The sequence below is a fragment of the Schistocerca cancellata genome, chromosome 2 (genome assembly GCF_023864275.1).
Source record: "Schistocerca cancellata isolate TAMUIC-IGC-003103 chromosome 2, iqSchCanc2.1, whole genome shotgun sequence".
NCBI lineage: Eukaryota > Metazoa > Arthropoda > Insecta > Orthoptera > Acrididae > Schistocerca > Schistocerca cancellata.
The window spans coordinates 140,646,778-140,669,601 of record NC_064627.1 but is presented as its reverse complement, the minus strand read 5'-3'; the positions used below and the strand labels follow the sequence as shown (position 1 = coordinate 140,669,601).

The 22,824-nt window shown below is 39.0% G+C and overlaps 1 protein-coding gene across 2 annotated transcripts in view; it reads right to left on the bottom strand.

The window, feature by feature from the left end:
- Positions 1-1,393: 1,393 nt before the first annotated feature.
- The window catches only part of LOC126161421 (secretion-regulating guanine nucleotide exchange factor), a 72,167-nt gene continuing 50,736 nt past the window's right edge, over positions 1,394-22,824 (bottom strand). The window contains exons 4-5 of one of the 2 annotated variants that reach the window (XM_049917221.1): positions 17,350-17,505; positions 1,394-6,605 (exon numbers count right to left, since the gene is read on the bottom strand). In XM_049917221.1, coding sequence (XP_049773178.1) covers positions 6,445-6,605; positions 17,350-17,505 — 317 coding nt within the window. In that variant the 3' untranslated portion in view covers positions 1,394-6,444. The remainder of the gene's footprint in view (positions 6,606-17,349; positions 17,506-22,824) is intronic. The other variant, XM_049917220.1, reaches the window with a different exon arrangement.

The window sequence follows — 22,824 nt, the reverse complement described above, 5'->3', positions numbered from 1 at the left end:
TTCGACTGATGAACAATTTTCTAGTCTGGTTGTCAGTATCTTTAGTGACCCAATTCATCGGAAGAGGCCAGAATCTATGTAGACTTGCTTTAGCGTGTCCTACACTGCTTTAGCTGAAATATACACTATGTGATCAAAAGTATCCGATCACCTCCAAAAACATGCTTTGTTCATATTATGTGCATTGTGCTGCCACCTACTACCAGATACCCCATATCAGCGACCTCAGTAGTCATTAGACATCATGAGAGAGCAGAATGCGGCGCTCCGCAGAACTCACGGACTTCGAACATGGTCAGGTGATTGGGTTTCACTTGTGTCATACATCTGGACCCAAGATTTCCACACTCCTAAACATTCCTAGGTCCACTGTTTCTGATGTGATAGAGGGGCACGTACAGCACAAGCCAACTTCATCTGGTAACTGACGGAGACCGCCGACAGTTGAGGAGGGTCATAATGTGTAATAGGCAAACATATGTCCAGACCATCACACAGGAATTCTAAACTGCATCAGAATCCACTGCAAGTACTGTGACAGTTAGGTGGGAGGTGAGAAAACTTTGATTTCATGCTCAAGTGGCTGCTCATAAGCCACACATCACGCCAGTAAATGGCAAACGACACCTCGCTTGGTGTAAAGAGCGTAAATATTGGCCGATTGAACAGTGGAAAAACGTTGTGTGGAGTGATAAATCACGGTACACAATGTGGTGATCCGATAGCAGGGTGTGGGTATGGCGAATGCCTGGTGAATGTCATCTGCCAGCGTGTGTAGTGCCAACAGCAAAGTGGTGTTATGGTGTGGTTTTGTTTTTCATGGAGGGGGCTTGCACCCCTAGTTGCACTATCACAACACAGGCGTACATTGATGTTTCAAGCACCTTCTTGCTTCCCACTGTTGAGGAGCAATTCGGGAATGGTGATTGCATCTTACAACACGATCGAGCACCTGTTCATAATGCACGGCCTGTGGTGGAGTGGTTACACGACAATAGCATCCCTATAATGGACTGGCCTGTACAGAGTCCTGACCTGAATCCTGAGGGATGTTTTGGAACGCTGACATCAATACCTCTCCTCAGTGCAGCACTCCGCGAAGAATGAGCTGCCAGTCCACAAGAAACCTTCCAGCACCTGATTGAACGTATGCCTGCGAGAGTAGCAGCTGTCATCAAGGCCAAGGGTGGGCCAACACTATATTTAATTCCAGCATTACCGATGGAGGGCGCCACGAACTTGTAAGTCATTTTCAGCCAGGTGTCCAGATACTTTTTTGATCACATAGTGTATCTTGCATATGAACATTTATTGACAGATGGACGGAGGGTATAATTTTGCCTCTCACTGTGCAAACTTTAGTTACGTTTGTTATTTTGCCACTGTCACAATCCCAGAACTGTTCGTATTCTAGATACATATGCATAGCAAACTGCCACATACTATAGTTTTTTCTTCCCATCAGTTTCAGAATCGAATTTGTATTTACAGAAACCATTGCATTAACTGTTATATACATAGCCTGGGTCCATAACTGTTAGTAGACTAATTTGCTGTCAGTATCTGATTGGAACTGTAAGATTTATTGTACACATTAACATGTTAAAAGTTACACGCACTATTGTATTATACAGTCGACAGAATAAAAAATAACAATGTCCACAGCAATGCAAAAAATACACACACAATCAAGATATAGATTCTAAATTGTCACACTTCTCTTGTAGTTATTTATTTGATAAAGGTTGCAACTTTAGGTGTCGCATAATGTTTGAGGAAAATTAATAAGTATAAGTAGCAAACAAAAACTGTGAGTGATTATTGTTTATTGTTATTCAGCATAAAATAAAAATATACTGCTTCACATCAGTATGGCATTGTCAGTATTGCTACCACACTGTTTACTAGAATTGAATTGTCTGCACTGTCACTTCCATCACTCTGCTAATAACTGGGCTCACTGACTGAAAACTCTACAGAACCTTCACCTGAAGTGACTTCTTACATTATGCTGGCTTGTTGCATCATGAGACCAACCGGGCCCTAAGTCATAACTATGAAGTATCTTATGATGACTCAAATGATCCTTTTCAGTGACATGTAGGCTACTTTTCAGTATAATTCACTGGATCAAAATAGAATTTGGGAATCCTCCAGATTGTCATTTGTGTTCACATGTAAATTATGTTTGTAGTTATTGACCGAACTGGTTTGACATAGTAATAGGAGGGTAAATTACCTGTATGTATCTTGGTATTTGGACCGTGTACATCAATACTTCAGTTGCTTCAGAATGCTGTTCACAGTAAGTATCAAAAAGTAAATTGAGAGTGCTCTCATATCAGACTTTGCTGAAGTAGTTAATGGAAATTATAACCCAAAAAGCCTGCTGATACAAAGAATAATCTAATTTCCAATAAATGTCAGTAACATTGGGAGTAATTTTGAAAAGGGAGCCCAAATATGAAAAGTCATACAAAGAAATGTGATAAAATAAACATCAGTATAAAGAGTGATTTGGAAAGAATTGGGCCACTTCAGGCAGTTTTATGAAGCAGCCAAAATTGTCTGTTGTATTACATCAGAACTAACTTTCACTATGCGAAAATTTAGTTTATGATGAACAAAGGCCCTTCCTTGTGAAACAATCGATTATTTGTAGATCAAGTGCTCACAATTGATCTTCAATTTACAAAAACAGTGGAGAATTCATTAGAGTTATATTACAAAAAGAGGTGACAGAACAATGTGTACCATTAAGTTGAAGTTACAGATAGCAGTTTTGCAAGCCCGATTCATACCATTACTTGCACTAGTTCTGTTTGGAGCCTTTTCCAAAGAAAAGCTTCTCCATACATCAAAAACATGTTTGATTGTTGATGTTTATCTATGAGTGCACTTGCTAGGTGTCAGGGGAAAAAATTAATGCTTTACTCACAAACACAGACTGTAGCAACAAACAAGAAGTCTTACATACGCTTATCACCATCATGGTGTAAGAAGAAGCCTAAGAATTGAAGTAAATATGTTGAAAGTCTGTGACTTGTGATAGAACTTCTGTGTAGAACTAGCTATTCCAGAACTCAGATTCCCTGTGTACAAGGATACCATGTTTAGTTTTGGCATATAGAATGCTTAATTTTCTTCAGTTGTTGATTTGCCTCCTGACAGATAAGGCACACCAGTGTCTCACATAAGGTGGTACTGCATAAGTGTAAGAGTGGGAATTAGCAAACCAACAGGTACTTTTAAGTGCTTTAGTTTAACAGAGAACAAACAACACAGTGTGTCAAAACCAGTCCTGTGCCACATTTTACATGTACTCATCTTTCATCACTCAAAGTATTCAGATATCCCACCTCTATCTGTCATTGATATTCTACAACACACACTTCCAGCTACTTCCATCTCATAATGATTGTGAAGTTCTGTATCTTTATTCATTTCTCTGCTAGCCACCTCCACCACAATTGTTTCCCCGTTTTAGACAGTCTTTACACTGCAGAAAATATTCTTTGCTTCATTTTTTTGGGTCACATTAAGTTCCATTCTCACATTCTTCTCTCACCTGTCACTAATAATATCACCAGACACTTTTTCCCTGTATTTTGCTTTTTCCCCTTGCCCCCCAACACTGACTCAAACTGATAATTTGAAACCTACAATCATGCCTTTGAGCTTTCAGAGGACCTGGGCTGTATTGCAAGTGTCAGAGTAATCGGTATGACAAATTGAGTGCAGTTCACATCCAAATCCTAAAAACGATGAACAACAACCAAGCATCAATGATTGCGTAAAATAAGTTGAATGTAATTCTAATAAACCTACAGTTTCTTTAAAAGCTTAAACTTAAAAATATTACTGAGCCACCTGGAATGTTATACGGTTACTGGAACGGGCTGGATGAGCCACACAGTGATGATCTGAAGAGTGTTTATCTCCAAAAAAATATCCTTCAAAGAGAACTGTCCAGTTTTTTGTCAGTGCTCATCAACAGAACTGAATTGCATATTCTAGTGGATACCTTGCAAACCTTCAAGGGACTTTGCTGTGATGTAGTGCAGATTATTTCAATTTCTTAAATTGTATGAAAATGAAGAAAATGCATTAGGGATCCTCCATCATCTCTGTGAAAAGGTAATGTCCTCCATTTGTACAATGACCAGATGACTGTAAAGTCAGAAAAACATGCTCCAAATAGAAGAAAAGCAATGGGGTGAGGACAGTAAAAAAAGGGGGGGGTCACATATGTCTCAATCTGGCACGAATTTTTTGAGTTGATGCCACTTCAGTGGCTGCATGTTAGTTCCCAACTTCTTTGCTAAAGCAGGTTCTCAGTTGGCCTGGTGAGAATGGAGGATCTGTTTCAGGATCATTTTACTGCAGAAAAATATATGGTCACGTAGAACCTAACCTGGAAACTCCACGTAAGTAGGTCGACACACTAAACATTAGACTGTAGTTGCATTCTGTTTGGTAATGTACTACTCATATTCATTCATAAGAAATGGTGATATAGTCAGTGACCCTGTTGAATGAAATACGAGGGTAAGTCAATTATTATTCGCAAAGTAGTTATAAAATTTTTTTGTAACCAAATAGGAAACTTACAAGAACATCATTTTTCGACATAGTCTCCTTGCATTTCAAAGCACTTGGTCCATCACTGTACAAGCTTCCTGATGCCCTCATAAAAGAAGGTTCTCAGTTGAGTTGCGAGCCAGGACTGCACCACTTCTTTCACTGCTTGATCCGAGGCAAATCGACAGCCCCTTAATGCACGTTTGAATGGACCAGACAGTGATAGTCAGCTGGGGCAAGATCAGGACTATATGGAGGATGATCCAGTACTTCAAATTTGAGTTTCTGGAGCGTTTCAGCAGTGTGGGCAGCAGTATGCTTTATTGAGCAACAACACAACCCCTTTTGACAGCAATCCTCCAAGTTTGCTTCGAATTGCAGGCTTTAGCCTGGCAGTAAGCGTCTCACTGTAATGTACGCTGTTTATTGTTGTGCCCCTTTCCCCATAATGTTCCAGTACTGGACCTTGCGCGTCCCAAAAAACCATAAGTGCAGTTTTCCTGCGGACAGTTGGGTCTTGAACTTTTTCTTGCATGGCGAATTTGGATGTTTCCATTCCATACTCTTCTGTTTACTCTCTGGCTCGTAATAATGTATCCATTTTTTGTCACCAGTAGTGATCCCTTTCTAAGAAGTTGTCCCGTTTGTTACCACAGCAATCCAAATGTTTTTTTGCAGATGTCCAAGTGCATTTGTTTATGCAACTGTATGAGTTTTTTGGGACCCATCTTGCACTATCTTTATGAAATCGAAGTCTGTTGTGGATGATTTCATAGGCAGAACCATGACTAATTTGCAGACAATGTGCCACTTCATCAATAGTTAATTGTCTGTCTAAGAGAATCATTTCACGTGAACACTCAATGGTTTCTTCATTTGTGGCGGTAAATGATCGTCTGGCTCCTTCATCGTGCATAACACTTGTGTGACCATTTTGGAATTTTTCATTCCATTTGTACACACTCTGTTGTGGCAAAACGCTGTTTCCGTACTGTACCGAAAGTCTTTGATGAATTTTGGCCCCACGCCTTCCGACCACAAAAAACCAGATCACTGAATGTTACTCTTCTATGGTGCAAATAGACAGCAAAGCAGCCATGATTACCAGCACAGCAGCTATAACGAAACTAACCTAGCACCGAGCGAGGTGGCGCAGTGGTTAGACACTGGACTCGCATTTGGGAGGACGACGGTTCAATCCCGCGTCCGGCCATCCTGATTTAGGTTTTCCGTGATTTCCCTAAATCGCTCCAGGCAAATGCCGGGATGGTTCCTTTCAAAGGGCACGGCCGACTTCCTTCCCTGTCCTTCCCTAATCCGATGAGACCGATGACCTCGCTGTCTGGTCTCCTTCCCCAAAAACAACCCAACAACAACCAACCTAGCAAAGTAGTACCAAAATAAACAAAAATAATTGGCTTACCCTTGTATATCATATACGCTAAGTCAAACAGCCAAGAGTGAGCAACAAAACTTAAATTTTTAATGGCAATACATAGTTCCATGTGACCAGAATAAAACACAAAAATTATATCAAGCTAGTCTTAATCCCATAGCACATACCATATAAATGAAAGTTATTTTGTACTGCATTATTTTTGTTGGCGTTTTGCTTCAAAGCTGATGGTTTATATGGAATGATCTGACAAAAGGCTTTTAAGAGAAATTTTTGTAGACTTATATTATTTTTGTTAAGAGGTTTAGTATAAAAACTTGACATTCTCTCATTAAGTCTCACTTTGAACCATTTTGCTGTCGACGTGAATTTTACTCAAATGTCAGGATGTATCCTTGGTGCCTCCACAGAGCAATGCCATTGAAAGTAATTTTATTAACAAAAACAATCAGTCACCAATTTCAGTATCAGTCCAGACTAGCAACAGCAAAGCTGTGGGCACCTCCTGTCCCTATTAAAACAGCTTTCTGTGCATTTTCAACTTTCTTGGGACTCTTCACATCCACATCAGCTCCTGTCGCACAGCTGCCATGTTCATTCCAGCCCCAGCATAGCACTTCACCGTTCTCTGGAAATAACATAATCCATAAAAATCCTGAGAAGCTTGCCAATCACAAAGAAGACAATTTGTTGTGCCCTTTTCATATTTCCTGAACTAAAACAACTAATTTTTAAACAGTCTTGCATGAACAACAGGTTCAATAATGTCTGCACCAAATTAACAGAAGAAATGGCAGGCTCTGAAGTCCAATTTAGCATACAGCTTATAGTGGCTGGAATGACTCTTAAGTAAATGTAAATTGTGTGAACAAAGGCAACATCTTACTGTGTAGAGGAAGAATTTGGTAACATATAAGAACATAAAGAAAGTTTTGTTTGTTATAAAATAACATTTGTCATTGTTAGTTATAATTTTCCTTTGCTTATTTTCTGTATGAAATGTTTCAAGAAGTAATCCCCATTCTCAAGTGTGCTTTGCACGTAAGCATTTTTGTGTGTGATGTTTCCCTATAGATATGGCAAATTTGGAAATAACTATTAAGTAAGGATTCCTTGTTGTGCTCTTACAAAGAAAAAAGTTATTTTGAAATTCACAGTTACAGAATTATCCATGTCCGTGTTTATATTGTAGTGCAGGCACAAGACTAATGCTGCAGCTCACACATCATATTTAAAAATGTCTTGATACATGAAACAATATTATGAGAAGGAAAGTAGCTGCTCACCATATAGTGGAGATGCTGAGTCACAGACAGGCACAACAAAAAGACTCACAATTAAAGCTTTCGGCCGTTGGCCTTTGTCAACAACACACACACACACACACACACACACACACACACAAACAAATGCAACTCACACACATGACTGCAGTCTCAGCAACTGAAACCACACTGTGAGCAGCAGCACCAGTGCATGAGGGAGTGGCAACTGGGTGGGGGTAATGAGGAGGCCAGAGCGGGGAGGAGGAGGGATAGAAATATAGGGGTGGCGGACAGTGAAGTACTGCAGTTTAGACAGAGGTCATGGGAGAGGTGTCGAGGGGGGTGGGGGGCGAGGTAGTGGAAAAGGAGAGAAGTAAAAAGACTGGGTGTGGTGGGGGTAAGACAGTTGTGTGTGTGTGTGTGTGTGTGTGTGTGTGTGTGTGTGTGTGTGTGTGTTTAGGCGCACGCGCACGCATGTCTATTGCTGATCTAGCCCCATGGCTGAAAACTTTAATTGCGAGAGTCTTTTTGATGTGCCTATCTGCGACTCAGCATCTCCGCTATATGGTGAGTAGCTACTTTCCTCCTCATAATATTGTTACATTCCATCCTGGGGTTTCCATTGCTTGATACATGAAAAATACATATGGGACTGGGAATTGTTTCCTAAAATGGTTTGTTGGAAAATTAAGCAAATGTTATTTTATCTACATGCACATGACTACTTCGCAAGCCACACTTAAGTGTGTGGCAGAGTGTTCACTGAACCACCTTCAGACTATTTCTCTACCATTCCACTTTTGAACAATGGGTGGGAAAACAAGCACTTAAATCTTTTGTAAGAGCTTTGATTTTTCTTATTTTATCAAGGTGATCATTTCACCATATGAAAGTGGGAGCCAAGAAAATATTTTTGCATTCGGAGGAGAAAGATGGTGACTGAAATATCTTGAAAAGATCTTGTTGCAACAAAAAATGCTCTTGTTGTGCCACCCCAACTCACATTATTACGTCTGTAACACTCTCTCTACTATTTCGTGATAATACAAAATGAGCACCCGTGTTTGAATTTTCTGATGTCCTCTGTCAAACCTCTCTGGTCAGGATCTCATACTGTGCAGCAACACTACAGTAGAGGAGAGGCAAGTATAGTACAGGCAGTCTCTTTAGCAGATCTATTGCATCTTTTAGGATGCATTTTCTGTATGATTGAACTGTTCATAATTGTAATCCCTAGGGACAAGGGGTGTTCAATGAGCAAAGCAAAACACTTTTTTTCTCTGCCAATTTAGGTTGGAAAAAATTCAGAATTTTTTGTGGTACATCGTGGAATATTCCTATTGTAGCCCCTATTGTTTCATGAAGTTCCAATTGGTGGCGGTGCTGTACATAGCCTACAAAATGGTGTCTCTAATAGAGGTTTGTTCCAAGCAGAGAGCTCTCATAAAGATTCTTTTGGCAGTAAACCAGAGTGCTGCAGATATTTATAAGCACTTGTATAATGCCTAAAGAGACCTGGCAATGAACAAAAGCTCGGTGAGTCATTGTGTGACATGTTTTGTCATCATCATACCAAGGTTGCGCAAACCTGTCCGATCCCCTGTGTGCTGGCCAGCCATACACAGCTGTGACCCTGCAATGTTGGAACGTGCGGGCACTCTCATTCAAAGTGATCAACGGATCATAATCAATGAAGGATGCACTGCACTGGAAGGTGGATGATGCGGAGGTTACTGATGCTGCAAGACGTCTCAGATGCAGACAAGTAGAGTGGTACGATGGGGGCATACAGGCCTTCCCAGTAACATGGCATAAGACCATTGCATTGAATGGAGGTGATGATGAAAAATAATGTTCTGTAGCCAAATAAGTGGGGAATAATATGGTGTATTACAAATGTGTATAAAACCAACCTGCTTTCAGAAACAAATGTGCCACATTACTTATTGACCGCCCTTGTATTTAGCTGAATTAATAGCCTTTAGATTTGTGTGATTTATCGTGTAGCTGAAATACTACTTTTAGTGTTCCTGTGGATGTCCTCACACTTTTCATCATTTAGAGTAATTGCCATTTTTAACACCACACAGATATCTTAAATCATATTACAATTTGTTTTGATTTTCTGTTGACATTACTAGACAGTAAACGACAGCATCATCTGCAAACAGTCGAAGAGGGCTGCTCAGATTGTCTCCTAAATCATACAGATTAGGAACAGCAGAATATCTATAACACTTCCTTGGGGATTATCAGACATATCTTTTCTTCAACAAACAAAACATTGTGTTTACTGTCACAGGCATTTGTCATCCATTTCTAATGGAAAACATAAAATTAGCATGCTCATTGTCTCTCTCTCTCTCTCTCTCTCTCTCTCTCTCTCTCTCTCTCTCTCTCTCTCTCTCAACTAGTTACATGTTCTGTATGACTTCATTTTAATTTTGTCATGCCCATATTACATCTAAACTTGTAATACATCCTGACTGTAAACTTTCCTTTTATGTACACCAGTAGCTTGGTTTTGAAGACGACATTTAGTTTATCAAAGCACTTAGAATCCTGTTGATTTTGTTCAAACATGGATAGGATATACAGTCTTTTAAAGGGGAGATAAACATTTTTCAGCATTTGTTTCTTAAAAAAAACTTGCACTAAAAATCACTGTCACCAAAAGTTTCACTGACAGTGACCACTTCTGACCACAGGTAGCAATCTCCCCGTAAGTATCTGCCTAAAATTTCAATCGTTTATTGCATTTTTTTTCCATGTACTTAACAAAACATTAACGTAAGCTTCCCCCTTGTTCTCTGTAGTTAATAATTAGTTTTTTGTAAAGTTTATTAACACATTTGCTGACTTAACTGACTACACTGTTAAAGTCAACTCAATAACTTGCCCATATACCACCTACACGTTTTCATATGCCATCTAAATGTCTTCTGCGATAAATGGCATGTTCCAGAGGGGGCAGCCTAAGTTATCCACATCAACACAACCCTGCCTCCTCGCATGCACAAAATGGCTTCCCTGGCTATATTTAACAGGAAATATGACCATAAGTGCCTTCAAAAAAATTCTTTTCCAAATTGTAAGTTTTCAAATCAAAAGATTTCAACTATGAAAAACAAACTCTTGTCCAAGTACCCTATAGACTTAAGTAGCACCCTTAAAATTTCGTAATGCAGAAAACTTTAGTATATTCATATGTGTTGCTCGCAGACTACTCTACACGTACAGAAACTCCCCAAATACGGAACTTGTAATACATCCTGACTGTAGGCTTTCCTTTTATGTACATCAGAAGCTTAGTTTTGAAGATGTCATCTAGTTTATCAAAGCACTTAGAACCCAGTGGACTAAACAGAGAACAGTAAAAAAAAAAAATAATAATAATAATAAATAAATTTAAAGCAAAGAATAAGCAGGGAAACACAATTCAGCCAGTCAGCCAAAGAATAACTAAGTCTCTTCACTCACTGTCTTTAACAGATTCTTCCCACACAGTCCCTGCACTTTAGCGCAGAACTCCCTGAATGTGTGGAAATTTGTGCTGTACTCGTCAACCTGCCCTTGTGTAAGGCACTAGTCTCTTCGACTCCTCTTGTAGGCTCATTTGTTGGTTGGTTGGTTGTTTTCTTTCGGAGGGGGAGGAGGGGGGGGGGACAACATGATGGTCATTTGTCTCAGCTCATTTGTCATAGCAAAGGTGGCATTGCTGAAGTATATATGGCAATTCCAGTCCCATAGATGCCTGGTGCACCGAAAAAAAAAAAAAATCTGACACAGATAAAACTTTTTCCCACAAACCATTTTCACAGTCGTCTATGCCACAGTGTCCTGCTGTATGATGTCCTAACAAGACTAGTGGTAGAGCAATTGTCCAGCAACTATCATGGCACACAGGTGCTGCCTTTAGTTTCCTAGGCCACCTATCCATTATTCCAGTTCTTGAGGGATGGTAGCTGTTGTTATGGTAGTGCTGGAACCCACATAATTTAGATAGCTCAAGAAAAAACTTTGCCTCTAATTGTGGCCCTTAGTCTGTGATGATGTGAGTGAGACATCTAAAGTGGAAAATCCATGTACTCAGGAATGCTCGTGCCACCGCATCTGCCAGTATGTTCATTACAGTAGTTGCTTCTGCCCAACATGTATATCTGTGCATGGCCATAAAAAAATATCAATATCCTTCCGATGGCAGGAGTGGCCCAGGAAGTCTGTATGCATGTGAGAGAACCAACTTGTCATCATAGAAAAGTCTTCCACTGGATGGTGCATATGTCTGCCAACTTTACATCTTTGATAGGTCAAATGCACCCTCATCCACGTGTCAATCTTTATTCATACTAGGCCATAAAAATTTCTCAACCATCATGTTGAGCCGGCCGCAGTGGCCAAGTGGTTCTAGGCGCTTCAGTTTGTAACCGCACAACTGCTATGGTCACTGGTTCGAATCCTGCCTCGGGCATGGATGTATGTGATGTCCTTAGGTTAGTTAGGTTTAAGTAGTTCTAAGTTCTAGGGGACTGATGACCTCAGCTGTTAAGTCCCATAGTGCTCAGAGCCATTTGAACCATTTTTTAACCATCATGTTAACGGTGGTGTTCATGGTAGGACGTATGAAGCTGTTGTGGATGCTGTCAAAAACTGACTTTCACAGTAACCGTGTCACAAATGGCTTCGGTGGGGACTTGGACACACTGCAACACATAAGGTATTTCTTGTGCAACCACACTTGCTCGAGCTTGCAGGATGTTGGGTAGTTTTGCAACAACTGTTTACTGCTCATCTGTGGCTTGCTCCATTCTCCATTGGTTGTAATTTATCAAGTCAGAAATTGCACCAGTTCTTGAGAAAAAATTGGCCATTATGTTCTCTGCCCCTTTAATGTGCCTTATATCAGTAGTAAATTGTCCAATAAACTCCAGCTGGTGAAACAGCCGAAGAGAATAGCCTTTCATTCCACAGAAAGTGAACGTGATCGGCTTATGATTGGTGTAGATCATAAATGGCTGGGCTTCAACATAAGGATAGAAGTGTCGTATGGCTTCATAAGTGACCAGTAATTCCCAATCATATGGACTCCACTTAGTCTGGGCTTCCGTCGTAGGGGCTGTATGCCCGTAGTGTTGTTACCTACTAGTGCATCTGTAAGCAGCATCCATATCTACACTGCTCCCACTAGATGGCATTTATAAAAGTTGACGATCCTGAGGAATCTTCATATGTGCTGATAATCATTTGGCCGAGGAATGCTTAGTAAGGCCTCCACCTTCCTCTTGAGTGGGCAGATACCATGTGTCCAAGAAACATCACTTGGGTTTGGTAGACAACACACTTTCTTTCATTTACCACAAGCTCAGATTTCTTTATCCTGTGAAATACTACTTTGAGGTGACCTTCATGTAACTTGGCTGTCTGTGAAAATATTAAAATGTCTTCTAGCTATACAAAGAAGAAATTCAGCTCCTCAACATTTCATCTACAAATCTCTGCCAGCTGTGAGCTGCGTTTTTCAATCTAAATGGCATGTGGAAGTATTCAAAGAACCCTATAGGCATTATGACAGTCATCTTGGGACCATCCTCTTCAGCAACCAGAATCTGGTCGTACACTTTCTCCAGTACACCATGCTGAAGACTGCAGCCCCAGCTTAAAGGTTCATAAAATCATGCAAGTCAGGTACGGGAGAGCAGTCAGATACAGTTCCTGTATTCAGTATCTGAAAATCTCCACTGGGCCTCTCCGTGCCATTTTCTTCTAACACAGTGCTGTGGTGATGCCCATGGGCTATCTGATCTTCGTACAGTACATGCTTGCAATATGTTGTCAAATTCTGCTTTTGCTTCTGTGAACTGATCATGCACCAGTATGAACTTCCATTTGAAAACCATGATGAAACCTATGTCCACTGTCACCTTATGTTTGCCATAAGTTGTGATTGGTGAGTTGTTAGCAGCAGTTAGGTGGAATATTGCGACCACCGTGTTTTTCTGATTTCGATTAAATGGAAACATGCTAACTTATGAGTCCAAGTTGACCAGGTGACATCAATTTGCCTTCCTGTCTGTCACATACAAGTGACATGGCAACATGAGTGGGCAAGCTTAATCAGACATCTGCATGGTCATGGGAGGATTGTCTAAAATAACAGTGCTGACCTCAGAGTGCCACACCCTGCGTGTCTTCTGTCACCCCACCGTCACTGTTTGTGGACATAATGGCCATCGCTTCATATATAAGCATTCTTGCGAAGCTACGCAGCCTGCCACACCTACTGCAGGCCATTGGGGCCATTTGGAAATGCGCAGGGGAATGTGCATCTCATGGTTCGCCCACCAAATCTTTTGTAGTGGCAATATACTCGACCATCTAGCCATTGAGTCCTTGCTTGTGTTGGCCTAATGAATGCCCCTCAGCTTTACCTCTCCACATTGCCTTGTTTGTTCAACTTGAGTACCAATAATTGTTATTGCATTGCATCCAACTGTAACCTTAGACTGCGAGGCCATTTGTCGTCGGACTTCCTTGGCTCCTGTCGTATAATTGTGGCATCTGTAGTATTACAGTCTTCATCTACCTATGTTATTGCTGAGGTACTCATCTGCTCCACTATCGCATGCATGTTGGTGGCAACTGACAGTACAGAACTAATGTTGTCTGTCATGCAACTGCTGCCATTTTCATTGACAGTGGCAGCTGCATGAGCCACACATGCCAAAGTGTCTCATCTGACATTGCTGTCCCATCCACAATACTTCAGAGATCCCCCCAGAATTCAGAAAGCTTACTGTTGCCTGTATGTTCAAACTGTAGGATCTGTTGCATCTGCCCACATGCTGGAGCATCATGTCCCACAATTGTTTGTAGGAAGCTTCAAAACGTATTTCATCGTCTCCATCACTCAAGTGTCCAAGCTGTGAACTGCTACTGCAAACCAAACTTTGTACAGTTGTTCGTGACACTGTTATGTGTAAATGCTACCTCTAACATCGCAAACCATAGTTTGGGTGTCTCTGGTAGGAACTTTAGCACTTGTGTTTTCATTGTCAGATTGTCAGCCATGTTAGATGCTGCAGTTCCTTCATCTGCCGTATATACTGCTAGTCAACCCATCTTCCTGTCATTGCGCAACATGTTTCGCATTTGCAGCTCCCTGATCTGTCTCTCTCTAGCTCATCTTGCAAGTGTGAAAGTTATTCTTACATCCGGTCTTGGACAGACTCTTAACACAAAGTCACACTGCGCCGCCCTTGAATTTGCTGTTCCCTGTTGTTCCCTTTTGTGCTTTTGGAGTCACAATTTTGTAGGTATTGCTCATGCTGTACAGAACTCCCCAGAATACCAACCAATAGCTATTTATTTGCTATTTTCTTTTTGTCTGTTCCATATGTAAAAGAACAGAGTGAATGTCACACAAGAATTGGCAAAAATACAGCGCATAATATTTTAATATAATTTCAAATGTGTCAGTAATAACTACATGAAAATTACCACTTAACAACAGACAAACAGAGAACTGTCAAAAACTTTCACGCGAAGAATAAACAGGAAAACACAACTCAGGTGGTCAGCGAAAGAATAATGAAGACTATTCACTCACTGTCCATTGCTTGTGCTTTCCACAAATTATACTGATATCATGTCTTAAAAAATTGATAACTTTGGGCATTCAAGCCTTTGTGACATGCAGATAACTTCATAATAAATCTTACCACTCACTCAATACATTTCGAACAACAGCACCCATTCTTTGGTCAAAAGATTGTTATATAATGTGTCATCCAATATGTTCATTCATGACACCATACTGCACAACATTCTCTCAGTTTGTACCACTGCAGTCACTACCTACAGAACAGCATGCAATACTGGACACTCCAGGCCTTTTTTTTTTTATTTTAAGGTCCATTAAGTTGTAATTTTTGAAGTACTATATACAAAAACTCACCCACTGTTCTATGAGTTTACCATCAACTTGTACTACTTTCTTTTTGATGTGTTGATTGTACTGTTTTCATGTTCCTATAGTTGATGTTCAGACCTACTTTAAAACTTGCTCTGATTGTTGTAGTTTATCTGTACTCGAAGGAAAGAGTACAATGTCAATAGCAATACACTTTGTCATGCGTCACATTTTATTGTCCACAGTTTTCGCTTCATTTGTTTATGGAACCCACTTTCTGTTATGCAAGTTCCCAAATCTGAATTTGTATTTTTTCCTATAGTAAAATATGTAAATATAACCATGTTTTCTTTAGTTAAGTATCTGTCTGTGTTTGTGGAGAGGAGAGGAAAGGGGAGGGGGGATATTAATAGTCATATCCTTATATTAATGGAACGCCATATATTAATTTTTTTAGACCAAGCTGGATAACAAGCTAAGCTAGATTTAACAAGGATAAACTGTTCAAGAAACTCCATTTGGTATGTTTGACACTGATCAGCGGAGCCTAGCAATTGTGGGTCTTATATGTGGATGAAATTTTGTACAAATTTTTGTCACTGACAAATAAATTCTATTGAAGATTATCAGTTGAACCAATTTGGTGGGAATTGGTAAAGAAATCTTAAATGTGGATTTCTGGTCTCAGGTTCACGGCCACAACTCTATTTTACGAAACTATTATTTTCCTAATGTAAAATTATATTAACAATTGTTTACATCAGATTTTCAAAATAGTAACTTGTTTGCTTGATTTGTGTCAAAGTAGATAACAGAAAAGTGAGTTTGCAGTTTCATTAAGGTCTTTCTGTTTGTTCCTGTGGAACAACTGCCAATGGAGAGAGGGTGGAGGTAGTTTCATTCATTTACTGAACGTGGTGCAACAAATCACTGTTTTTCTGCTATTTTTATCACAAATTCAACTTGAACACTAATATATCGCACCTCTGCTGGCTGTGACATAACTCTTTCTGTTTTGTTTCATGGCTTTATGTAGTGTTTACATCTTAATTTGTCTTAGCATGTATTGCTTACTATTTATTAGGTGCTCACTTGAGTCATTTTATCTCTGCTGCCATCTCATCTTCAGTTGCCTTAAAATAAATGAAAAATGCAGACATAATTTGTCTTCTCCTGGTGGAAGTTAAGCTGAGCAGACATAAAGACAGGCACATACTAATGCTGTGTAACACATTTTGTTAATAGATGGTGAGTTTCAAAATACATTAGTGTTGACTACGTTACTTAATAACCTGTTCAATGATTTTATCTTTTTTATTAGATGGACAACACAAAAGAGATATTCTGAAAGAAAAGAACAGATTTCTTAGATCAGTCATTCTCTGTTATACTATAACGCCTGTGAAGCACAAAATGTATGTATCAAAATTAGTTTCTAGTCACAAAACAACACAATTTAGGTTGAAAATTATATGTAGATGTACTTTTATCATGATATGAAATAACTCTTAATGAAATTAAAATTTTAATTTTATTAATATTCACTAATTATTCCGGATCAAATGAATATAGAAACGTGATCAGTTTGCGGAAAAGATACTTTGAAGTTTCATCAAAACCCAGATGGGAGCTTGAACCTGAGTCCACAAATCCGAAGAATACATTCATCAAACTGGCTTGTCGAGTGGTTGTAATCATTAGAACTTGTAGGACAGAAAATTTCTATAGAAAATTGTTCCAGAAATTATAAGGAGTTGAACTGAAAAACAAAGCAAATGTTTATTTTTGACAGTGGCAAAAACCTGTGCAAAATTTCATCCACATATATGAGCCCAAAATTTCATCCACATATATGAGCCACAACTGATGGCCTAGCTTTGATCTGAAGGTTTTTTCGCATACTTCCACTCTATGCTGTAAAGCAAGTATTCAGTCAACGAAAATGAGCAGAAAAAATAATATTTAAAGTGGATAATGAGATTACTTATAGTATTCCTCAGACACCAGCCTTATCGGAGTCAGACTGAGAGACTTTTAGTGTATTATAGCATACAAAATAGTTCTTTGTGTCAAACGTTTCTGAAAAGAGGTAACATTTCAGTATCATAATACTGCTGAACTGCCTGAAACTTTTAAAGTGGAATTCTGTGAATGGTTGTAGCCATGCAGCAGCATCAAAAAGATGTGCCAAAACTTACCAGACAAAGCCACATTATGTTCGGATCCAACTGCAATCTGTTTTGTACTGGGAACATCATTCAGAAATGTTGGCTTCCAGCTTTCAAGTCTTTGTTTCTCAGCACAGCCCAGCTGTCCATAATTATTTCTTCCCCAGTTAACTATCTTTCCCTCTTCTGTTCTTGCAAATAAAACAGTAAATCAGCATATAAAATTCAGTGGCACATACAAGAAGAAAAATTTATTATTATTCAGCATTTGGTGTTAAGACAGAGTAGACTGTAACCACGATAAAAATCCTGTCATAAAAAAAAAAAATCAGAGATGATGAAAAACTGATGGAAAAAAAAGTGATAGTAATTCATTTGCCAGAACTGAAAAATATTCTTAAAAATATTTTGACAACAGAAAAGAGAGTATCTATTTTATGAAAAGAAAGTTGCTACTCACCATATAGCGGAGATGCTGAGTCACAGATAGGTACCACAAAAAGACTGCTACAAAATAAGCTTTTGGCCACCAAGGCCTTTGTGAAAAATAGGCAACAGACACACACACAATTGTTTGTGTGTCTGTCATCTATTTTCAATAAAGGCCTTGATGGCCGAAAGCTTATATTGTGACAGTGTTTTTGTTGTGCCTATCTGCGATTCAGCATCTCTGCTATATGGTGAGTAGCGACTTTTCTTTCATAATATTATTATATTCCATCCTTGATTTTCCATTGTTTGGAAAGAGAGTATCAGAGGGTAGGAATGTGGAAAGCAATGTTTTATTCTAAACAGGTGGACTCAAAGTTAATTTTTTAACTCAGAGTACCTGGCAAATGGAAACAAGATAATTCACTAATAGTAATACAACTGTATGCAAGCTATTAACAAAATATATGTTACGAAATATACTAGTCCAGAAACTGTAAACAACCCATTACTTAAAATAAATATGAATTTAGATAGAGCTGAGTGGCTCCATAGGTTAGGAATTTATTTTTTCCTCAGGAAAGACTTTAATTAACATGGCAACTTCCACCAGACACTGTCCACTTATGTGGGTTCCCTGAGACACTGATTTCCCCTTTTCTCTAAACATTCAACATTCCAATATTCAGGAACAAACATTTTCAATAAATTGCCTGCAACCATTAAAAACTTGGTTTCAGACAAAGCACAGTTTAAACAGAGTTTGAAAGACTGTTTGATAGGCAACTCCTTCTACTCTATAGATGAATACCTTAAAAGAGACTGTTAAGCCAGTTTAAATAAAAATGTCTGTTAGATTTCAGTTCTGACAGCACTTGGTCATAACAGTCAAGATTAGGTATTTTATGTGTAATAAGTTTAATTCTGACAGCGTGTTAATTCGGTAAATATTAGCTGTTCCAGTTTACCACATTGTATTCATCTATTTCGACAGTTTCCTGACAAATGATCAGGGTAGTAAGTATTATATTAAAATGTTTTGTGTTTTTATGTCATACTTTCTGACACGTTCCACACCCATGAGAATCATGTCACTTTTTGGGTCTGTGGAACTAAAACTGAATCTAATCTAATCATTGCCTTATTTTCCTTACACACTTATACCCGACTTATCACCTCTGCAACTTCCTTATTTTGCTTATTAATTTTTAATAGACTTGAGTCTGTTATGGATCGCATTATGCAGCACTTATCATGGATGATTGCTGATGTGTTTAGTTTGATGATACTTGAATTTCTTAATTTTATTTAATTTATTTACCAACCCTTCTCTTACTGCTATTTTGTCGACAATTGACATTTTGAGAACCATAACTGTTATATTATAAGAGTTAAATGATTAATGGAAAATCTCATATAAAGATGTGAAACAAATACTAACAAAGAGATAGAGGGACTGGCCAGTACTTACCTCAGCTCAGTACAGCCGAAGGATACACAAAGCAGAACAGAAAATTTGTGTTCCTAGATCGGTATGATGACAACTAAACTGGCTGAGCGCATGAACGGGCACAGACGAACTGTCCGCCTAGGAGATGTCCAGTACCCAGTAGCAGAGCATGCCCTCCAGCATAATTCTAGGTACCTAGGAACCTGCTACACCTTACATGCCATTTGGCTTCTCCCACCCAACACCAGTCCCTCGGAACTGTGGAGATGGGAACTTGCACTCCAACATATCCATTCATCCCGCCATCCCTCTGGACTGAACCTACATTAACCAATATCACTCCCATTTACTCTTCAGTCTTCTCCTTTTTCCCTTTCCTCTTTAGCCATTCACGCATCTTTTCATCCTACATAGTTGTGTTTATCTTTATACTATATACCTCTTTACTTCTGTATGCATCCTCTTTGGTTTGAAGCTGGCACAGTACTTACAGTAGAATATCTTTGGTTTCCCTCTGAGCAAGGAACGCAAATTTTCTTTTCTGTTTTGTGTATCTATCGGCTGTACTGAGCTGAGGTAAGTACTGGCCAGTCCCTCTATCTTTTTGTTAGTATTTGTTTCACATACTATAAGATTTGTAATTTAGACAGTAATCAGCCACAAGTATGGTTTAAAAAGTTTTATTTGAATTCACATAAACCTTTTCTAACCATACTTCTGGCTAGTTGCTGTTCCAGATACAAATCTTTTCTTACTCCATTTTACTATGCTACCCAGCATCCTCTTTTCTAACTTCCATATACTGTCAGCTGTTGCATTCCTTTATTTCATTCCTCCTTCTACTTTTCACTTTATTTGTTTTACCTTGGGCATATCTCACATTCATTTCCAGTGGTCTAGCTTCATCCTTTCTCTCTTTCATGTCATCCTAACTTGGACATTCTACTAATGGACTTTTTTCACACTTTCTCTCCTCTGTTTTTCTCCAATGATGTCTCCACTTGATATGAAGGAGGCTTTAAATCCTAATCTTACTTCCTTATTGTACTTCCTTACTTGCGCCTCATTTGTTACTCTCTATACTCACATTATCCTTCACACCAGTGCTTTTCCTCTCATCATCTCGGGCCGTTATACTGCTAGGTTATTGGGCAGAATATAAAAAGTTGAAAGAGTAAAGGTGACCCCTGGCATACAATTAAGTCTCTCTCTCTCTCTCTCTCTCTCTCTCTCTCTCACTCACTCACTCACTCACACACACACACACACACACACACACACACACACACCACTACACTGTCCTGGCACTGTGTCCCAACTAGGCTATGCAGAGGCTGCAAGGGAATGGAAAACAAATGTGGCACTGGTAAACTCATCCTGCCACACCAAGTAAAAGTTGTGTGTGGCCCATAATGAAGTACAGGAGTTGGACTGGAAGGAGATGGGGAGTCTCAAGATAGAACAGAGTAAGAGGAGAGCATTGAACAAACAGGGTGGGTTTAGATTAAAAGGTAGTGAAATGGGCAAAAGGGCTGGAGGAGTGGATATTGTGGCCAGGAGGACTGCATGATCGAAGGATGGGTTGTGAGGAAAATTCTTAGCTACACAATTCAGAAAAGCTGTAATTGGGTGGAATCCAGATGGTTCAGGTTGTGGAAAAGCCATTGACCACATGGAGTGAAATAAGCATTACAATTATGTCAAGATACATAAGAAGTTACTACATTAGTTAGTGTTTATGTTACAAGTACAAATTATTTATACTACATTAATCAATTGTACAGTATTGCAATAATAGACTTAAAATTCAATTTCTGTGTTACAAGTATCCAAGAATTCTGTAAGATGTATGGATTGTCTATTAACCATTTGTGCAGTTTACTTTTAAAATTATTGGAAGGTGTATTGAGTGCAGTATGTGCTAATTTGTAAATAATTTCAAACAGTTCACTTTGTGATAGTTGCCTGTTTTTGTCAGCCTATGTCTAGGAATGTCAATACTCTCTTTGTTTCTGGTGTCATGTAAGTGTTTGTTCTCTCTGTTGTAAAATTTTGTCCTGTTCTTTCTAGCATATATCAGTGCTGCATAAATATAAAGATTTATTACTGTCATTATTTTCATTTTGATGAATAAGGGACCAACCTTGCACATTATTCATAGCACCTTTTTCTGCATCAGTAGTACATCACTGACATGACATGAGTGGCCCCATAGTAACAGCCCATAAGATATATGAGACTGAAAAAGTCCAAACTGATCTGTTCTGAGATATTCGTTACTCACTAGATCAGACAGTTCCAGATAAAATAGGACACCTTCGATAACTTTTTGCAGATCTGGTTGATATGGGGTTGTCACTTAAGTTTGGAATCAGTGTGTATTCCAAGCAGTTTGATGGATTTTGATTCCACCACCTCAGCCAGTCCCAACTACAGATGCTGAGTATTATCAGGATTACACAGAAGTTTGTTAGCAGAGAACCAATTTAGTGTTAAGATGAGAGTGTCCTGTGATTTCTGGTGTAGCTTTGATAGATCTCGATCTGTGCTGATTAAGGTTGTATCATCCGCATAGCTGTTAACTGACAAATCATTAATTGCAACAACAAAGAAGAAAGGACCAAGGACAGAGCCCTGAGATACACCAGATGTGACATTATTCATAGAAGAGTGTCTGTTTTAAATTGACACAAATTTTCTCCTGATATGTAGATAAGAGTCGATTATTTCTAACTCTGTGTTATTTATACCATAATATTTTACTTTGGCTACTAGGATGTCGAAGTCAAACACAAGAGAACTGTGCCTACACATCATCATCGATTTCATCTAAATGTATGACATGAAGGGCTTGACCAAAAATGAAAGTGATGGAAATGGGGGCTCCAGATGACAAAGTGCTTGGAAAAAATAGCATTTTTGGTGTGTGCCATGCAAGGTATGAGCTGTTCCTCTTCACAGAGTTTCCAGGCAGCAATTGGCACACTTGGAAGTGTACTGAACAATAATCCGATGGTCGTGGGTTCAACTCCCAAGGCAGAAATTATTTTTTATCTCCAATTTTTACTTTATGTACTCTGAAAATAAACCAAAGTAGTACTCAATATATTGTACTGATTAACATTTTCATAAAAGGCATGAAAAGGAAAAGGAGAGGAAAATTTGTGATTGCAAATAAATTTCCAGGCTTTTATTATTCTATAATTGATGATTTACACTTGTTGGGATGTTATTCATAGTAAAGAAAGGGGAAGCAGTAATTTTCTTAGCATCTTGTACCCATTGCAAACACTGCATTTTTTACGATTTCATGGTTGTTTTAAAGTTTCTATAGAAAAACCAACTTGCTTTATATTTATAAAAGGTTCTCTGTCGTCAATTATTTCTGTTGATATGCAGTGAAACATTTTTTATGTTATCAGTGTCCTCAGAAATTCCCATTCGTTTCACTGTCCAGTCTCGCCGAATGATAATGAAATGAAGAGGACAGCACAAACACTCAGTCCTCAGGCAAAGGAAATTCCTGACCCGGCTGGGAATTGAACCCGGGACTCCATGATCCAGAGGCACAAGCACTACCCACAAGCCGCAGATGCTTCCACTTCTGTCACTTTCATTTCTGGCCA